Genomic DNA, 17829 nt, shown 5'->3' with positions numbered 1-17829 from the left:
ATGGCAAATTGAAAGTGGTGCCTGTAACCTCATAACGTATTTCAAACCTTCGAAGGTGTGCGTACTAAAAACTTTGAAGTTAATACATTTTAAGAGACACTAACAAGCCTCTTGGGACATCTGTGTAAAAAGATAATCCTTGTGACGCAAATACGATGATTACATTTTTTGTGAATTAAGCAAGATGGTAGTTTCGAATCCATTTACTATATTCAATAGCTAGATTGTTCTTTTAATAGAAAGGGGACTATATACTTTTTTAAATCACGGTTTTATTTTAAGCTGATATCTTAAAATGGCCATTCGCCAGTGTCATTTTAGGTGTGCGACGTTCCAAACTGATAATTTTTTCGAGGCCAACCAACTAAATCACACGCCTCGCCGCTACAATATAGTCACCTCATTACTGGAACCGTACTGTCTAACGAGACTACACTAACAAGGCAATTATGTCTATTGAAAAAGAATCATTAGAGAAAAAGGAAGGAAGGGAAAGCACGTTCCGGCCCCGTAGTGTATATCGAAAGTAGTATTCAAACTCAACCTTTACTTAATATACAGCTAGATGTGCTATTAGTGCTGTCCGTACAAACGACAAAACTCTGAACTCAGTTTAATGTTGCTATTCATTTTAGCTAGATTGGATATAATACATTCCATTTTAAGAAAACCCAAATCTAAAAAATTAAAAAAATCGCAATAAGTCATTCATTAGTCTGTCCATCAAGTCATCTATCCACACACCTTTTCCCTCCTCAAGTACATTTACATCGACCGCCTTCATTCATTCAGTCATTCAGTCATTCAGTCAGTCATTCAGTCAGTCAGTCAGTCAGTCAGTCATTCGCTTGCTCGCTCGCTCACTCACTCACTCACTCTCTCACTCACTCACTCACTCACTCACTCACTCACTCACTCACTCATTATTAATGCATCCATCCATCAATCCATCCATCCATACATCAATCCATACATACATACATACATACATACATACATACATACATACATACATACATACATACATACATACATACATACATACATACATACATACATACATGCATACATAGAAATGCATATGGAACTTATAAATCAGTCCGTATAAATAGATGTAAAATCCGACGTTTCGAATAAATATTCTTTTTCAAAGGAAATATCGGCAAGATACAGAAATGTTAGGTTTACACCTGAACATATCTGAATGTAATGTATGTAATACATACATACATACATACATACATACATACATACATACATACATACATACATACATACATACATGCATACATACATACATACACACACACATACATACATACATACATACATACATACATACATACATACATACATACATACATATACATACATGCATGCATACATACATACATACATACATACATACATACATACATACATGCATACATGCAAGCATGCATACATACATACATACATACATACATACACACACACACATACATACATACATACATACATACATACATACATACATACATACACGCACGCACGCACGCACGGACGGACGCACGCACGCAAGCATGCATGCATGCATGCATGCATGCATGCAAGCATACATACATACATACATACATACATACATACATACATACATACATACACACACATGCATACATACATACATACATACATACATACATACATACACACACACGCATACATACATACATACATACATACATACATACACACACGCACGCACGCACGCACGCACGCACGCATACATACATACATACATACATACATACATACATACATACATACATACATACATACATACATACATGCATACATGCAAGCATGCATACATACATACATACATGCATACATCCATACATACATACATACATACATACATACATACATACATTATCTTTAAGTGCCATTCAAGATGTCACTGTCTTTGACAAGAACTAAATTTGCCTGTTACATTGTAAAGCTCCGTGAATATATATGATGTGACATTATACCTTGTTATACATGTCTCCATAGTGACATACGAAACTAACTAATCTTCCTTGTCTCAAGTTGCTGTCGTAGCACATTACATGCCTTTCCATCTTAACATACTTTCTTGTTAGTTATAATGTGTTCATTTCCACATCGTTGAATAGAACAGGTTCTTGTCCGTGGTTCTTATAAGCCAAATCCACCAATGTCTACAGATTGGAATAATGTCTTGTTCTCGTTCCCACATAACTACATTTTCATGACGTCAATGTCTAATGCAATGCGGTTATATAAACAGATTACATAGTTAAAATTCGAAGGAGAGAGAGAGAGAGAGAGAGAGAGAGAGAGAGAGAGAGAGAGAGAGAGAGAGAGAGAGAGAGAGAGAGAGAGAGAGAGAGAGAGAGAGAGAGAGAGAGAGAGAGAGAGAGGGAGGAAGAGAGAGAAAAATGTTGACGAATTTATGTTGATGGGTGTCTTTTTCAGCATGTGATATTTGATGAGTAAGTTTTGGGAGATGGTACATCGTGACACAAACAAACAATAAAGGTAGACAGATCGATTACAAGCCGATATTATCTATCGATTAAAAAATAAGATTACTTATTTTAAATGATTTAGTTTACATTTTGTTCTGTTTTCTATATTTAACTTCAAGCGGAAATTAAAAGCGGGGGTGTAAGATTCGCAAAACATGCCTCAAGACCATCTTGTGAAAATTGGGAGCATTTTTTTGCAATGCGTTTTTTTTTGTATCGTCACTGCCGAGCAATTGGGGCACAACCTCGCCAACGATTTCATTGAAATCATTGTACACCAAATTACTTTTTTTTTTACAAGAAGCCAAATCCATCAATTTCTACAGATTGGAATAATGTCTTATTCTCGTTCCCACATAACTACATTTTCATGACGTCAATGTCTAATGCAATGTGGTTACATAAACAAATTTCATAGTTAAAATTCGAAGGAGAGAGAGAGAGAGAGAGAGAGAGAGAGAGAGAGAGAGAGAGAGAGAGAGAGAGAGAGAGAGAGAGAGAGAGAAATGTTGACGAATTTATGTTGATGGGTGTCTTTTTCAGCATGTGATATTTGATGAGTAAGTTTTGGGAGATGGTACATCGTGACACAAACAAACAATAAAGGTAGACAGATCGATTACAAACCGATATTATCTATCGATTAAAAAATAAGATTACTTATTTTAAATGATTTAGTTTACATTTTGTTCTGTTTTCTATATTTAACTTCAAGCGGAAATTAAAAGCGGGGGTGTAAGATTCGCAAAACATGCCTCAAGACCATCTTGTGAAAATTGGGAGCATTTTTTTGCAATGCGTTTTTTTTTTGTATCGTCACTGCCGAGCAATTGGGGCACAACCTCGCCAACGATTTCATTGAAATCATTGTACACCAAATTACTTTTTTTTTTACAAGAAGCCAAATCCATCAATTTCTACAGATTGGAATAATGTCTTGTTCTCGTTCCCACATAACTACATTTTCATGACGTCAATGTCTAATGCAATGTGGTTACATAAACAAATTTCATAGTTAAAATTCGAAGGAGAGAGAGAGGGAGAGAGGGAGAGAGAGAGAGAGAGAGAGAGAGAGAGAGAGAGAGAGAGAGAGAGAGAGAGAGAGAGAGGGAGAGAGGGAGGGAGGGAGGGAGGGAGAGAGAGAGAGAGAGAGAGAGAGAGAGAGAGGGGGGGAAGAGAGAGGGGAGAGGGAGGTAGAGAGAGAAAAATGTTGACGAATTTATGTTGATGGGTGTCTCTTTCAGCATGTGATATTTGATGAGTAAGTTTTGGGAGATGGTACATCGTGACACAAACAAACAATAAAGGTAGACAGATCGATTACAAACCGATATTATCTATCGATTAAAAAATAAGATTACTTATTTTAAATGATTTAGTTTACATTTTGTTCTGTTTTCTATATTTAACTTCAAGCGGAAATTAAAAGCGGGGGTGTAAGGTTCGCAAAATATGTCTCAAGACCATCTTGTGAAAATTGGGAGCATTTTTTTGCAATGCAAATATTTTGTATCTTCACTGTCGTCATTGAGGCATAACCTCGCCAATGCTTTCATTGTACACCAAATTACTTTTTTACAATGACATCTCAAGCAGTAACGTTAACTGACTGACTGACGAACGGAAGGATTTGATTAGCACTGATAAACGTCATCTACTTACGATGGCCCATGGAAAATCTTTATTTGTTGCCATGGTGACCAAAAGTCTAGCCTAACATCATTTTCATTTGTATTTGTCGGTTTTTTTGTCGCTAGTTTTACAGAGAGGCAATAACACCGAATAAGTACATCACTGTGTGACCAACATCCGTTACTTAGAGGGGTCGAATCTTCACTTTCATTTCTAACTTTAATACCATTCCAAATACAAACACACTTCCTTTGTGTCAGGGTGCTATATGTTCACGAGTGGTTCTTTAAACACACTGTGTGTTACGTCCTCGAGTCAGGTATTAAGCAAGGGAAAAGTCCTGCCTGATTTATTTCATTGTTGATTACGTACATATAATTTTTGGTGATAAAATAGCATGCACCTCGGTAACTTCTTCAACTTTGAAGAAATCTTAATGCACTTGACACGTGTTCGGCCATTTTGAGATTTCCTGCAAGGGTTTATGGGAAAACATCACGTTTACCATAATACAAAGAGTGTGGCTCACATGTGCATGTACTTGTAAACACCCGCTTGTTTGTTTTGCATTTTTCTCATTTACTGTTTTTCCTAAAATACCACTGTCTAACTCGGGTAATGCCAAGTAAATGTTGACAATATCACAGTTTTCTCACATAAATGCTACTTTCAATTTTTTTACTCTATAAGGTCTCATAAAACATTTTGTTTCCAGATATGCTAATAAGTGAAAATATAAATGAACAAAACCCAAAATAAATGAGCGGATGTTTCAATGTGTGAAATTTTTTCGTTCGATTTTAGCTTACCTCGGCCAACTTTTACAATGATTTTACAGTATTATACCAGACAGCTCGCCCTCGTCAGGAATTTATGAATGACAACATTGTAAAGAAATTTTATTAAGACATAATTTTGCGATTATTTTTAACAAATTTGAGAATCTACTATAATTAATATATTTGAGAATCCACGTCTAATATTATAATATTTGAGAATCCACTTCTAATATATTTAAGAATCTACTTCTAATATATTTGAGTCTAATACATTTGAGAATCTACTTCTAACATATTTGAGGATGTACTTCTAATTTGAGAATCTACTTCTAATATATTTGAGAATCTACTTCTAATACATTTAAGAAACATAACAGCCCCAGTTCTAGTTTCCAATATTAATATCTTTGAGTATATTGAATCATTCTTCAAACTAAGTCGATTCGTCAGACTTGAGCCAACATTGTCACTTTATTAATTATACCACGTGACACGATTCATTAAAATATACAGTCTTATATATCATTGATAGTGACCTGAAAGTGTTTGTAGTTGAGATGTGTGTAAAACTGCAGCTACACGACACACTGCCATTAGTTATCAATTCGATTTGTTACACCTAGGTCGCATGTGTCCTCGCTACAGTTTAATATAGTCGATCATTCATTATGAGCATCCATTTCATGGATTTGTACATCAATTTGGCTGATAGAGATTATGGCACGAAATTGCTTATTGTCAGGTTCTTTAATCTGGAAAATAGGACTTCTTCCTCGTTAATGAAGCTGTGTCATTGTATAGAGGAAGGAATGTTCTTATCTTGGGATTAATAAAGGGATAAAATATTCTCGGAAGTCAATAGAGAAAATTGATGACAAATATTCAAAACGTCGAACTCTAGGATGAAAGTTTGTAGATTCAAAAAAAAATGAAATTGCCAGCATGCGCTCCATTTTAATTCAAATCTTCGGAAGAAGGAGCTACTCTTACAGTTGTGATGGACATAAACTCTGATTGTCGTCTGCCATTTTTCTGCTTCACCTTCACACCTACTTTGCATAACGGTTATCTCGTCTCCATAGAAACAGTGAGCCGGTGACTGTTTGACTCAATCGTTATTGATGGATGGGCTGATATGTGTGAATCTCCGCTACAAACAGAATCTGTTTTCGACGACCACGGCAGGATATTACAGGAACAACTAAACAACAGATTGTTGATTTACAGCATCATCAGTTTAGTGTTAACTCATAACGAGGTGTGTGGGTTTTTTTTACTGTTCTTTCCCTATTGATCATCAACACTTTGTTGAAACTTTACCGAATAATAGTGATTTCTTTTCAGATATTCGTAGCTGTTAAAGTAATATGGTACGCCTTTCTCCATTTTCCTGAACACTTACAATATGTATCACCAATATCATAAATGTATGTTTATCCACATACCCTTGGTATCCACAGTCACCTTCATATTAATTCACTATCTATATATCAACATGTGATTTTCTTCACAGTATGTATTCGTTGTTTGAATGTGTGTGTGTGTGTGTGTGTGTGTGTGTGTGTGTGTGTGTGTGTGTGTGTGTGTGTGTGTGTGTGTGTAAATGTGTGTAGATGTGTATTCAATTGAACATCAAATCTTCATTTGTTAAGTTCTCTTGCCAATGTCGCTTCTTATGTACACGGCTTAATAAATAGATAAATAGATATGTATATGGACATGTACGTACGTACGTATGTATGTATGTGTGTGTGTGTGTGTGTGTGTATGTATGTATGTATGTATGTATGTATGTATGTATGTATGTACGTACGTACGTACGTACGTACGTACGTATGTATGTATGTATGTATGTATGTATGTATGTGTGTATGTGTGTATGTATGTAATATGTATGTATGTATGTATGTATGTACTATGTATGTATGTATGTATGTAAGCTTTCATATGACAAAGTTAGAGAATCAAAGAATTTTGATTTTCAGGGTAATGTGTCCCGGAAGCGCATTCTACCTTGACAAAAAGGCAATTGTATTGAACCAGTTACAATATAGACAGGGTAAACGAACTGTCCCCGTCTCTTCACTTTGAATAGTGTTTTTGGCATATGTTAGACCGACAAATTGTTACAGTAAAGTGTTTTTTGCTAAGATAGGGAAACCCTAGTAACAGAAAGGGGAGTATGGAAAACTTGTATAGTTTCCAATATATTGTACCATAATTCTGGTGGGGAACCCCGGTAGATTTTACCTACTTACCGCCCTTAACAAAAATACTGAACTATCTTATCTGTTAAATACATGAGCCGGTGTTGCATGTTGTAAGTCAAGTGATAAAAATGTCATTATGCTTGAAGAACTGAAAACTCTAAAGTCCAGAGTGGAGTAGGCTGGATGACCCGGAGTTGTGTGTGCTTCATATAATGACACGTTAATTGGTCATTGCTGTTTTGCAAACCACTTGACTATCATATTCCATATATCTATTTCATATACATGCAAACTACATATTTAGAATAAATTTTGATTGTTCTAATAAATGATATGTTGATAGTCTATGGAATTATACCTTAATAAGGTCGATATTACCTAGAAAACTCCAGACATCATTTAGTTATCATATGTTAGATAGCTTCCTCTATTTTTGTTTTACTAATGGAGGCATTATAAATATAATGATTTGGTTCCTACTTACATAAAGGCATTAGATGGTAATATGTCAACTTTGAAATCCTTACAGAGTTCATTTTCAATTCAAGAAATTTACAGAAATACGGAAATACAATACTGGAATTGACTTGCCTTATGGTAATACTATCGATCGTACAATGTGTTGTTCGTTTCTCAATACATGGATATACCCTATCGTCTCAATTCTAGTTTTCATAAATCTACAAGAACATTGAACTATTGATCTCAACCCTTAGAGAGACAATGGTTTTCATGTTTTTGATGGGGAACTAATCAGTAATAAAGAAAGTACGACGACCATACGTGTATCGGGAAACAAAACAGTTAACTGAATCTGGCGCTCGGTTGCAACTGTGAACATTCAAATTAGAAAGTCCTGCATACATTCTAGTTAGAATATTTGAAATAAGTTTTTGTAAATATGTCTTCTGCCAAAAAAACCCAACATGTTGAATATGTAGACAACCGAATCACATTATTTCCATAAACTTTTTTATCACGTGACTCCATCTTGATGTTTCCAGATTCTCAGAAGGCTCAGCTGTCTGCTGATGAAAACGGTTAGTGAACTGGTGAATCACAGTGTTCAACATCTTAGGATCGCTTTTCGAAATCCATTGAATCCAAAAACCGACCATGACGAATAATAAGGTCGCAGATGCCGTTTCAATGACGTCACGGTGTTCTAATACTGGGTCCAACATAACAAAAGCGCTTTGGGGAAACAGGTCCGTTAAATACCTTCAATCGAAACGATTTCTTTTTCTCAAATTCATTATTCTATTCTTCATACCTGTTGGTATGTTGCTGGGAGTAATGTCGATGGGGGTGTGGAACGCTGCCGAAGATCATATGATGATGGCGTCATTCAAAACAGATCTGAGAAGCATTTTTCATTTGAATAAAGCCATCGAGTTCCTACAAATCGAAAGATGTGAATATGGCAAGTCTGTTATATTTGATTCGGAAGCTAAGATATCCCATCTCAATGCCTGTTATGGCTGTTCAAACTCCTCTGTTGAATTCTTGTCGTTAAGTAGCCCCCTTTACCTCGACGATACTACATTTACGTCACAAGTGCAGCTTGGTGACTACTTCAAATACAAGGCTGATCAGATCAGACAGAACTCATCCAATCCGTCAGAAGCCATCTTTGTCTACAACGACGCCATTTTGAATTTGACAAAACAGATCACTGTTGCCATGAAGCGTAACAAGCAAGGCACTATCTGGCAGACGATAATGTCATATTTAATGCTGATTAAATCTCGTGAGCAGTTGGAACTCGAACGATTTATAGGAACAGTTTATTTCACTAATGAAACCTCTCTAACGAAGAAGCTTTTCCTTGCATACAGTAAAGCCATTAGTGTCGGAATGATGACTTTTCGGGCATCTGAAAGATACCTCTCTCGAATTGACTATATTCAGATAAAATGTTTCGGGGACACAGACTGTCCAGATACATTGATAAGTATGCGGAAAAGTATTCAAGTTGAATACATGTCAAAAACAAGTGGCTTCACCACCTTTGAAAGTGGGCTTTCCTATTTGACCAATTTGTCAACAATGAACCAAATATGGAAGAACATAACAACTCAAATAGAACAGCTGGCTGCCAACTTGCTTGATGCAACAGAAACGTCAACAAACAGTTCCATCATATTAAATGTTGTAGCATGCTTTGTTACCATCATAATGATACCGGTGACTTTGAAATCTATTCTTCGCGTCATAAACCAGCTCCAGGCTTCAATGTCGCAGATTTCACAGCAAGCTACTTTGTTGAATATGGAGAAGAGAAAGGCCGATATTCTACTAACGCAAATGTTGCCTCCAAAGGTGGCAGAAAATTTGAAAAATAGAAAGCCGGTAAAAGCAGAAATGTTTGATCAAGCCACGATATTGTTTACTGATGTTGTTGATTTTATGAAATATACGTCCATGATGGAACCCTTTAATATTGTACGCATGCTCAATAATCTGTACAGCTGTTTTGATGCCCGAATCAAACTGTATGATGTTTACAAAGTGGAAACTATTGGCGAAGTTTATATGTGCGTGTCAGGTAATAAATCCATATTTTACGTTTATTGATTAAAAAAATACCACACGTTTATATCGAGACTGATCAATCATCCTTAAAGTTGAATTAACTCTCCATCAGTCGACGTTGGTGGCGATACTGTGTAGACTTGCTTGATATTCGTGTATATTATTATTATTATTATAACTTTATTGCAGGATACACTCCCATATACTATAAAAACACAACATTTACATAGTACACAAGACAAACGTTAAAAAGAGCAGTCTAAAATAGACAGACAGAAAAGATATTTTAAAAATACATTAAATTCATATATCTTGAAGTTATCTTCGAGCGTAAAAAACAGTCGGAGGAGAATACCGCCGAAATTAATAAGTTCGAGCTACTCTTCACCCTGTCAAAAAATCTGAAGAGTAATTTTCTTCTAAGAGCTTCAAAAGTTGGAACAGTATTTGACACGAACATAGCACTTGCACTGCAGTCACGTGCATAGCCCATAATGATTCGAAAGGCATTGTTATAAGCAACTTCACTATAAACAGTTCAGTATTCGATATCACGTGATCTTGTATATTCGGTCGTGCACAGATATGCAGGACTACTGACTTAAGTTTGAGCACAGAGAAATAAGAAAGTCAAAGTGTGTAAAATTATAGCAGGTAAGAATTAGGTCTGAGACTCTCTTTCCATCTCTTCCACCGCCTTCCCTTCCCTTCTTGTCATGCAGGTATTCCGAGTCGTAATGGTAAACGTCATGCCGGGGAGATAGCTTCACTTGCCCTGCACTTTCAACGTGATATGAACCAAATTGAGATACCTGGCCATCCAGAATTAAAAATGGAACTGAAGGCAGGCATGAACACAGGTAAAACTCTATATATTTATTATACATGTAGTCAACAATATGTTTGAGGATTTGCAAGTATTGTCGCTTTTTTAAAACCAGATTTAAACTAAATGCCTCCTGGAAAATTAATTATATGAAACTATGTTAAATTTGAAATTTGCATATTGAAGACATTGCCTAATTATTGAAAGAGTATTCATTATGCTAATGAACCATTAAGATTATAAGCTACATCAACAAGCATTAAAGAACATGTACATGTATTTACCATCGCAGTACTAAACTATCTGAAATTTAAAGCTTGCATTCTAATATTCTTAATATTAATATCTAATATTTCATAATTATGGTTTATCATATATCATTAGGCCCTGTTACAGCAGGAGTGGTTGGCTTAGCAACGCCTCGATACTGTTTATTTGGTGATACTGTTAATACTGCATCGAGGATGGAATCCAATTGTTTGCGTAAGTTTACAACACAACACAACACAACACTACACTACACTACACTGTGCTACACTACACTCCACTACATTATGTAACATTCCGATTCACAAATGTAGATGCTTTTATGGGCAAATCATATCGTAAAGTCTTTAGTATCAATACATACTATTGTTTCACAGCATATTGAAAGATTCAAATTAGCTCGACTCAATTACCGTAGCAGTTTAGTACAATGTAGGGGAGTGTGAAAACCATTGTTGGTAAATTATGTTGCTCTTGCAGAAGTGTTTTATATGTATTTTACATTTTGGCCCTCTAATTGGAGACTTACGGTTTTATAGCATTTGTGTATTGAACAACAACCTTTTTCTTTACTCCATGCTATAATAGGTCAACATTTCAAGCACTGCCCCGGTCATGTTGTTTTGTTTCGTTTCGTTTCGTTTCATTTTGTTTCATTTCGTTTTGTTTTGTTTTGTTTTGTTTTGTTTCATTTCGCTGAATACCGTAAGCCTTGTAGTTTAGAGCTACCCGTGGCTTCACCCCTTCTAGATCAACGAGGAACCATGAACCAATTGTTATTCATGCATAAGAAAAAACCTCCAACAGTTAGAAAGATGCACCATATTTGGACATTGTGTAAAGTACCCTAATTAATACTTATTAATTTACTATTGGGCAGAATTCTGAGATTGATTAACAAAGACTTGGCTTTGTTTGAATTTGAAATTTCATCTCGGCACCTCATTGAGCTAGACGTGAGGAGCGATTACGAGCCACAGATAGCGTTTAGACTAATATCATTCTATCTGTGAAGAAATAGCACCTCGCATTACAATGACTCAAAACACACATTCTTTAATATTTACAGCTGGGAAGATTCAAATCACCCAGAGTACAGGACGATTATTGACCGAGTTAGGGGGCTTTCATGTGACTCCCCGTGGACAAGTAGAAATAAAGGTAAAGATTTGACTTCAATACAAATGTATATTCTAAAAGTTCGATGCAGTAGTATGATGACAAGTAACTATTATATGTATTCAACTTTATTTGAAATTTCTTTTCTTATTTCTATAACTTGCAAGGACAGGGTAGTTAGATTTTGTTTAACAATGAATTGCTACATCAAAGTACATGCTGTCCATTACATATTAAAGAAATTGAAAACTCTTTTGATCGCAAAGAGTAGCACTATATCGATACCCTCTGAATGGCGGCTATAAAAGGCCCTCTAACGTCGTGTGGTTATCGTCAAATTTGAATGCGTATAGTTAACAACAGAGGGATTTCTCTCTGATAAACCGTGATAATAATGAGCAGCTGGTGATTTTCGTAATTTTTTTTATATATGTGAACTTGTGAATGTCTGTGGAATGCGTATGTTGTCACAGAAAGGTGATATTTAGACATGGTAGAGATAACTTTGGACAAAATATCGTCAGACTGTATCTTTCTTTTGTTTATACTCATTTTGCAATGCATGTGCATTCTGTTGTCACAGTGGTCTACTGTACACCCCCCCCCCGGGGGGGGCAATTTCTAGCGATGACCACACGGGAGTATCCGTTGGAATTAAATGGGTGGGGTTTTTTGCGCTCATAAGGGAACGAGCAGAATTTACGCTGGGGTTGGAGGGTGATGAGAAAATATTTTGGTCAAACTTTTTTTGCAATCTTCATTTCCATCCTTTAAAAAATTCATGAAAACACCCGAATGAACCAAAGTATTTTAGTAACCCCTCCCCCCCCCCCACACACACACATACACACTTCCAACCTTCTGGAGATGTACAATTGAATATGATGCACAGCAATAATTTTTGTGATAGTCACTGGTTTGAGGAGGCGTTTTTGGGTGTGTGGTATGAAAACAGTTTTATTTGGTCTGCGGAAGGTCTCAGAGGTGCCTCCCGTATCATTTTACACAGCTGCCCTTCTCGCCCCCTCCCCGAGAGCAAAGAAAAGGTACGGTCATTATTTCTCTTTTGCTATTTTCTTGTACAGGGTAAAGGCCTGATGATGACGTATTGGTTAATGAGTCGACAAGACTACGAACGTGTTAGTACTGGCAAACAGATTGTTCGTCGAAGAAGCAGTACGAGTGTGCTCTTGCAATGAAACCAGCGCCCTCAACGGATAAGGGTAAATTGTCACATGTCCTTCGAAGATTATTGTCAATATTTAGCACATTCTTGCACTCAAGTAACGTTGGATGGGCAAAACATGACGTATTGTGTCACTAAGACAAATTTAAGCATAAATGAAAGAATAGCGAAGAAAAAAAAATACCATGAAAAATGTTAACGGCCAAAATCTAGCCGCTTAAAGGGACATAGGCCAAAAATCTGGATGAGTTCTACATCTGTTTGTTCCATATATTCATATTCCATTCATGCACTCTGATACATGGTTGATCATCAGTAACCATCTTGAATAAGCTTCTCCTTAAATTTACAATTTCTTCACCAGAATACATAATTTTATTTGAAATACTCCAGTTCTTATTTCACGGAGTCATATAGTCAACCAAAGTGTGTGATCAGCAAACTTGAAGAATAGGCCTTCGGGCCATTCATTTTAAGTCAAACGAATTCTCAATGTGTAAAAAAAATCGCTGTGTTTAGTCGTACAGTAGGTGACTTGTTAATTGATCATGCTACAACTTTTACAGACTAACTGGGTATAATGGTACCATTTCTATGCTAACATTTAACATTAAGTGTTTGGACATAACTGGCAGCAGACTGTCACGATTGTGATTCTCAATATATTGTCAAAGAATTATAGTTGCAGTCACGATATGCATGATCTAGATTTCATTCACCCCTACTTTGAATTAAATTCCATGCCTGGCCAAAGAAATCTATCATTCTTATATATTAGATAAGATTACATTACGAGCTGTCTTTTGATAACAGTATTGGTATTAAGAATTGCATAATATGTATTAAGTGTAACATGATTAATCGGGTTAGGGAGTTTATTATGCACTGAGATATTGCCAAGACGGAATTTTTCACATTTCCAATCAACTCTGACAATTTGCATCGCTTGACGATTATTTTGAAGACACAAAGAAAGACTTACACAGCGTAATCACGGAAGTCGTTTTTGTCAATCGACCTCTCAGTATTCAAGTGATAAACCGTGTGACATACGAACAGATTGGAGACAAAGACATACACCGTGGTATACATACATACATACATACATACATACATACATACATACATACATACATACATACATACATGCATACATGCATGCATGCATACATACATACATACATACATACATACATACATACATACATACATACATGCATACATGCATACAATTACATACATACATACATACATACATACATACATACATACATACATACATACATACATACATACATACATACATACATACATACATAAATAAATACATGCATACATGCATACATGCATGCATGCATGCATACATACATACATACATACATACATACATACATACATACATACATACATACATACATACATACATACATACATACACACACGTGCGTGCGTGCATGCATGCATACACACACATACATACATACATACATACATACATACATACATACATACATACATACATACATACATACATACATACATACATACATACATAGTACATACATACATACATACATACATACATACATACATACATACATACATACATACACAGACAGACACTCGGCACTAAGTTAAGATAGACATAAAATATGATATTAATGACACTTTAAACGTCTTTTGTTATCCTTGAAATCAAATATGTACATTTTAATACAAATATACTATTTACAGAACTAATTACATTATTATTATATATGTAAATCTCAGAATGAATAAATATGTGTGTGTATTAGTGAACTATATATCATCATGTTCAATGTACCATTTGTATTGGTCTGACAGAACTGCCAATCTTACTGGACAGAAGAACATCCTCCACCATCGCATCGTTCTCAGGTCATAGTCACATTCTGGGAATGACCTCGTTTTGATGAACTGTCTGTAAAGGGGAACATTCAAATCCAGCGGCTGTAAACTACGCATGCGTATAAGTTCTTCTAGACAGTCAGTGGCCAGGGGATCGTCGTCAATGTAGAATTTGTTGGCAAACACATGGGGTTGTTGAAGCAGAATAGGTAATTCATAAGAACTGAGAACACATATGCCATGTACGTATCTTCCATAGCAGGTAGTAAGGTTCGGATTCCTCATATGTTCCCACATTTTAGCCCTGGATAAGTATAGGGAATTTCCTGGAAAACCACCTGGGGCATCTGGCAAACGGTTCAGTGTTGGGTAGAAATACTCGCTTGGACTTTGCGTGTCAAAAAACCAGTCGTAAAATTCTATTCCCTTGTCCAGTATAAATTGTACAAATTCGTTTGACAACATAGCATGGAATTCCCCCTTGTAGATTGTGATGCCTTCAGGTGGTGGGTCTTTCCGATACAAAGTTCGTATTAGTTTGTCTCCCTTCATGACATGAACCAAGTCTTGGCGGTGTGGTTGGAGATTTTCTGTCGTTGTCATGTCATTACTCCCGTTATAAACTTTCAAAATTTGTACAATCTCCAAATTTGTTTTCAGAGGGAATTCCTGACCTGTGAGATTAATGTAATATTTCCACTTTTTACTTCTTTTCATCAAATCTTTCATACAAATAATTTCAGCTGTTATTTGGTGAATTGACTGGTAAATCACATTGACGTTCTCGGACGCAACAAAAACGTTGTCGAAGCATCGTGTTATGGCTTGCACCGCCTGGTGCATATCCGGTGGAGACTTTTCATCAACATGAATACAATATATATTCTGTGGTCTGTATATGGTACGTAACAGCTGTTCGACTTGGTGTACAGTTTTATAAACCAAAATGGCGTAGGCTAATGGAAAATGTGCCTCTTCCATTGACAAAGGTTCCGTGACATACCAGTTGCTCTTTTTAAAATCGGTGCAATTTTTCGTCAGATTTACAAATGCCAAATCTGGTATTATGTTCTTTATTCGATGCCTCCTTTCAATTTCAACGGTCTTGTTAGTGATTCTCCCACGGAAAATATCCACGCATATTTCTGTTAGTCCGTTCGGTAAAGATGGTTTATCTTTTGCTAATGCAGCGATGTTTTGCCACGACGGCCATCTCCTGTATTTGTTACTACCATATTTGTTACTCTGGTTTGACGTCAAGTTAACAAAAGCGTGTAATCCGATAGAATCCTGAGTTCTAGCCGATGTAGTGTTGTCTATGGTTTCATTTTGTCTGCTGTCGTTAACTTTCGCATTATTTACCAAAACATTGACAATTTCTGAATTATTACCACCCCTCGGCTGATCTTCAGAACGTAGTTCCCTTCTAATTTCAGCCATCATCGACGCCTGTATCCGTTCATTCTTCTCCATGGTAACAAAATTCAGATATATTATGCACAGCGCCATGTAAGCAACGACTGTGTAGAACAACACACGAACAAACGGCATTTTGCTCACACCAGTGTCCGTCTCTATCAATACAACTCCAGGATGTTGAATGGAATTTCTTCAGTTGAATCCTCGAATTATCTGTATCGGTATCCCATGTTTATCAAATCAAATCAATATTATCCTAATTTAAGAAAATCTTTGAAATACGTCTAACCACGTCAGTCATTTTACTAGACTATCAGTTCAGCGTGTCACACCCCGTAGAATGTGTCCATTGACGTGAACGAGCATGCACGTCTGTTGTGCAGCATATCAATAACGTCAAAATAGGTCCCTGTTATACCAACCCTCGTCACAGCTGACAGCGGAGTATCAGCTTGCGAATTGAAAGCAATCATAAGTAAACAATAGTAATCGAAATACGAGTGTAGGTTGTACATCACATAGGACGACTGATTTCAATCATTTTATATTATTTTCATTTCTTTATTGTTACTCCATCTTTCAACACAACTGGAATGATACTATTGAAATCGACATTTGATATTTTAACCATGAGTATAGTATCAAAGAATTGAAAGATATACTAATATTACTATATAGATCATCACTGTCATTCAGTCACCTGATGTTTGACTTAATATTCACCTTAACGTTAGCTAATGTGAATTTATATTTTGTGCATAGTTCAGTCCTCGAAAACAAAATAGAAAAGCGTCAATATCGTCATTTTGCGCTTGTTATATCATCATTTATCGACTGGTGTGTGGTTTAGCCGGTCTGGAAGTATTCAATTGTTAGCGCCCTCAACCTAGATCTGCGGACTTGTCGACACACATGGTCGAGACAATAATCTTCACCCTGGCTACAATTTCGTGTGTTTGGTAATGAACAAGACACGGGTTTCACGTTGGATTAAGTAGTATCTTGTATTCAACGTTTCGGCTTTACACAGAAAGCCATGAATAGAGCAATGTCAGAGGCGTGTGTTGCTAGCTAGGTAAAAGCTCGTAATGCAACAATGACAGTTTCGGTCTAAAATTTAACTCTGTCAAAAAGTTACTAAAAAAAACCCAAATGATCAGAGGAAAATATTGCGGATGGGTATCGTTGAAATATTTGTGGAATTATATTAGTATGATTGTTATTCTCAGTCTCATATATATCTAGCCTGTCTACATCGCTGTCTGCGATTTTGCTTCACTGTTCAATACGCCCTCAGAGGCGTGTAATATTGCATAGATTGTTGTTTTCCAGGTCTACAGACTAAACATAACAACCTTTTGAATATATATTCCTACCTGTACAGGGAAAGAGAGATTTATAGTATACGTAGTACTATAGAGATTGATACATTTGTAGCAGCAAGATTCGTATGATA

The 17829-nt window shown here is 36.1% G+C and overlaps 1 protein-coding gene across 1 annotated transcript; it reads left to right on the top strand.

Moving 5' to 3' along the window:
- The first annotated feature begins 8448 nt into the window (after nucleotides 1–8448).
- LOC144451195 (uncharacterized) lies at nucleotides 8449–13098 on the top strand. The gene is made up of 5 exons (XM_078141994.1): nucleotides 8449–9700; nucleotides 10410–10547; nucleotides 10898–10996; nucleotides 11850–11941; nucleotides 12985–13098. Exons 1-5 carry the CDS (start codon nucleotides 8449–8451, stop codon nucleotides 13096–13098), a joined length of 1695 nt encoding a protein of 564 aa, XP_077998120.1.
- Nucleotides 13099–17829: the final 4731 nt, after the last annotated feature.

The sequence above is a fragment of the Glandiceps talaboti genome, chromosome 21 (assembly GCF_964340395.1).
Source record: "Glandiceps talaboti chromosome 21, keGlaTala1.1, whole genome shotgun sequence".
NCBI lineage: Eukaryota > Metazoa > Hemichordata > Enteropneusta > Spengelidae > Glandiceps > Glandiceps talaboti.
This window is presented reverse-complemented; position numbering and strand designations above follow the sequence as displayed.

What these genes read in the sequence shown, in the direction of transcription:
- LOC144451195 (XM_078141994.1), top strand. Translation starts at nt 8,449, where the DNA reads ATGTCGATGGGGGTGTGGAACGCTGCCGAAGATCATATGATGATGGCG. An exon ending in AGTTTATATGTGCGTGTCAG is followed by an intron (nt 9,701 to 10,409) that starts GTAATAAATCCA and finishes CTTGTCATGCAG; the next exon opens with GTATTCCGAGTCGTAATGGT. An exon ending in GTGGACAAGTAGAAATAAAG is followed by an intron (nt 11,942 to 12,984) that starts GTAAAGATTTGA and finishes TTTCTTGTACAG; the next exon opens with GGTAAAGGCCTGATGATGAC.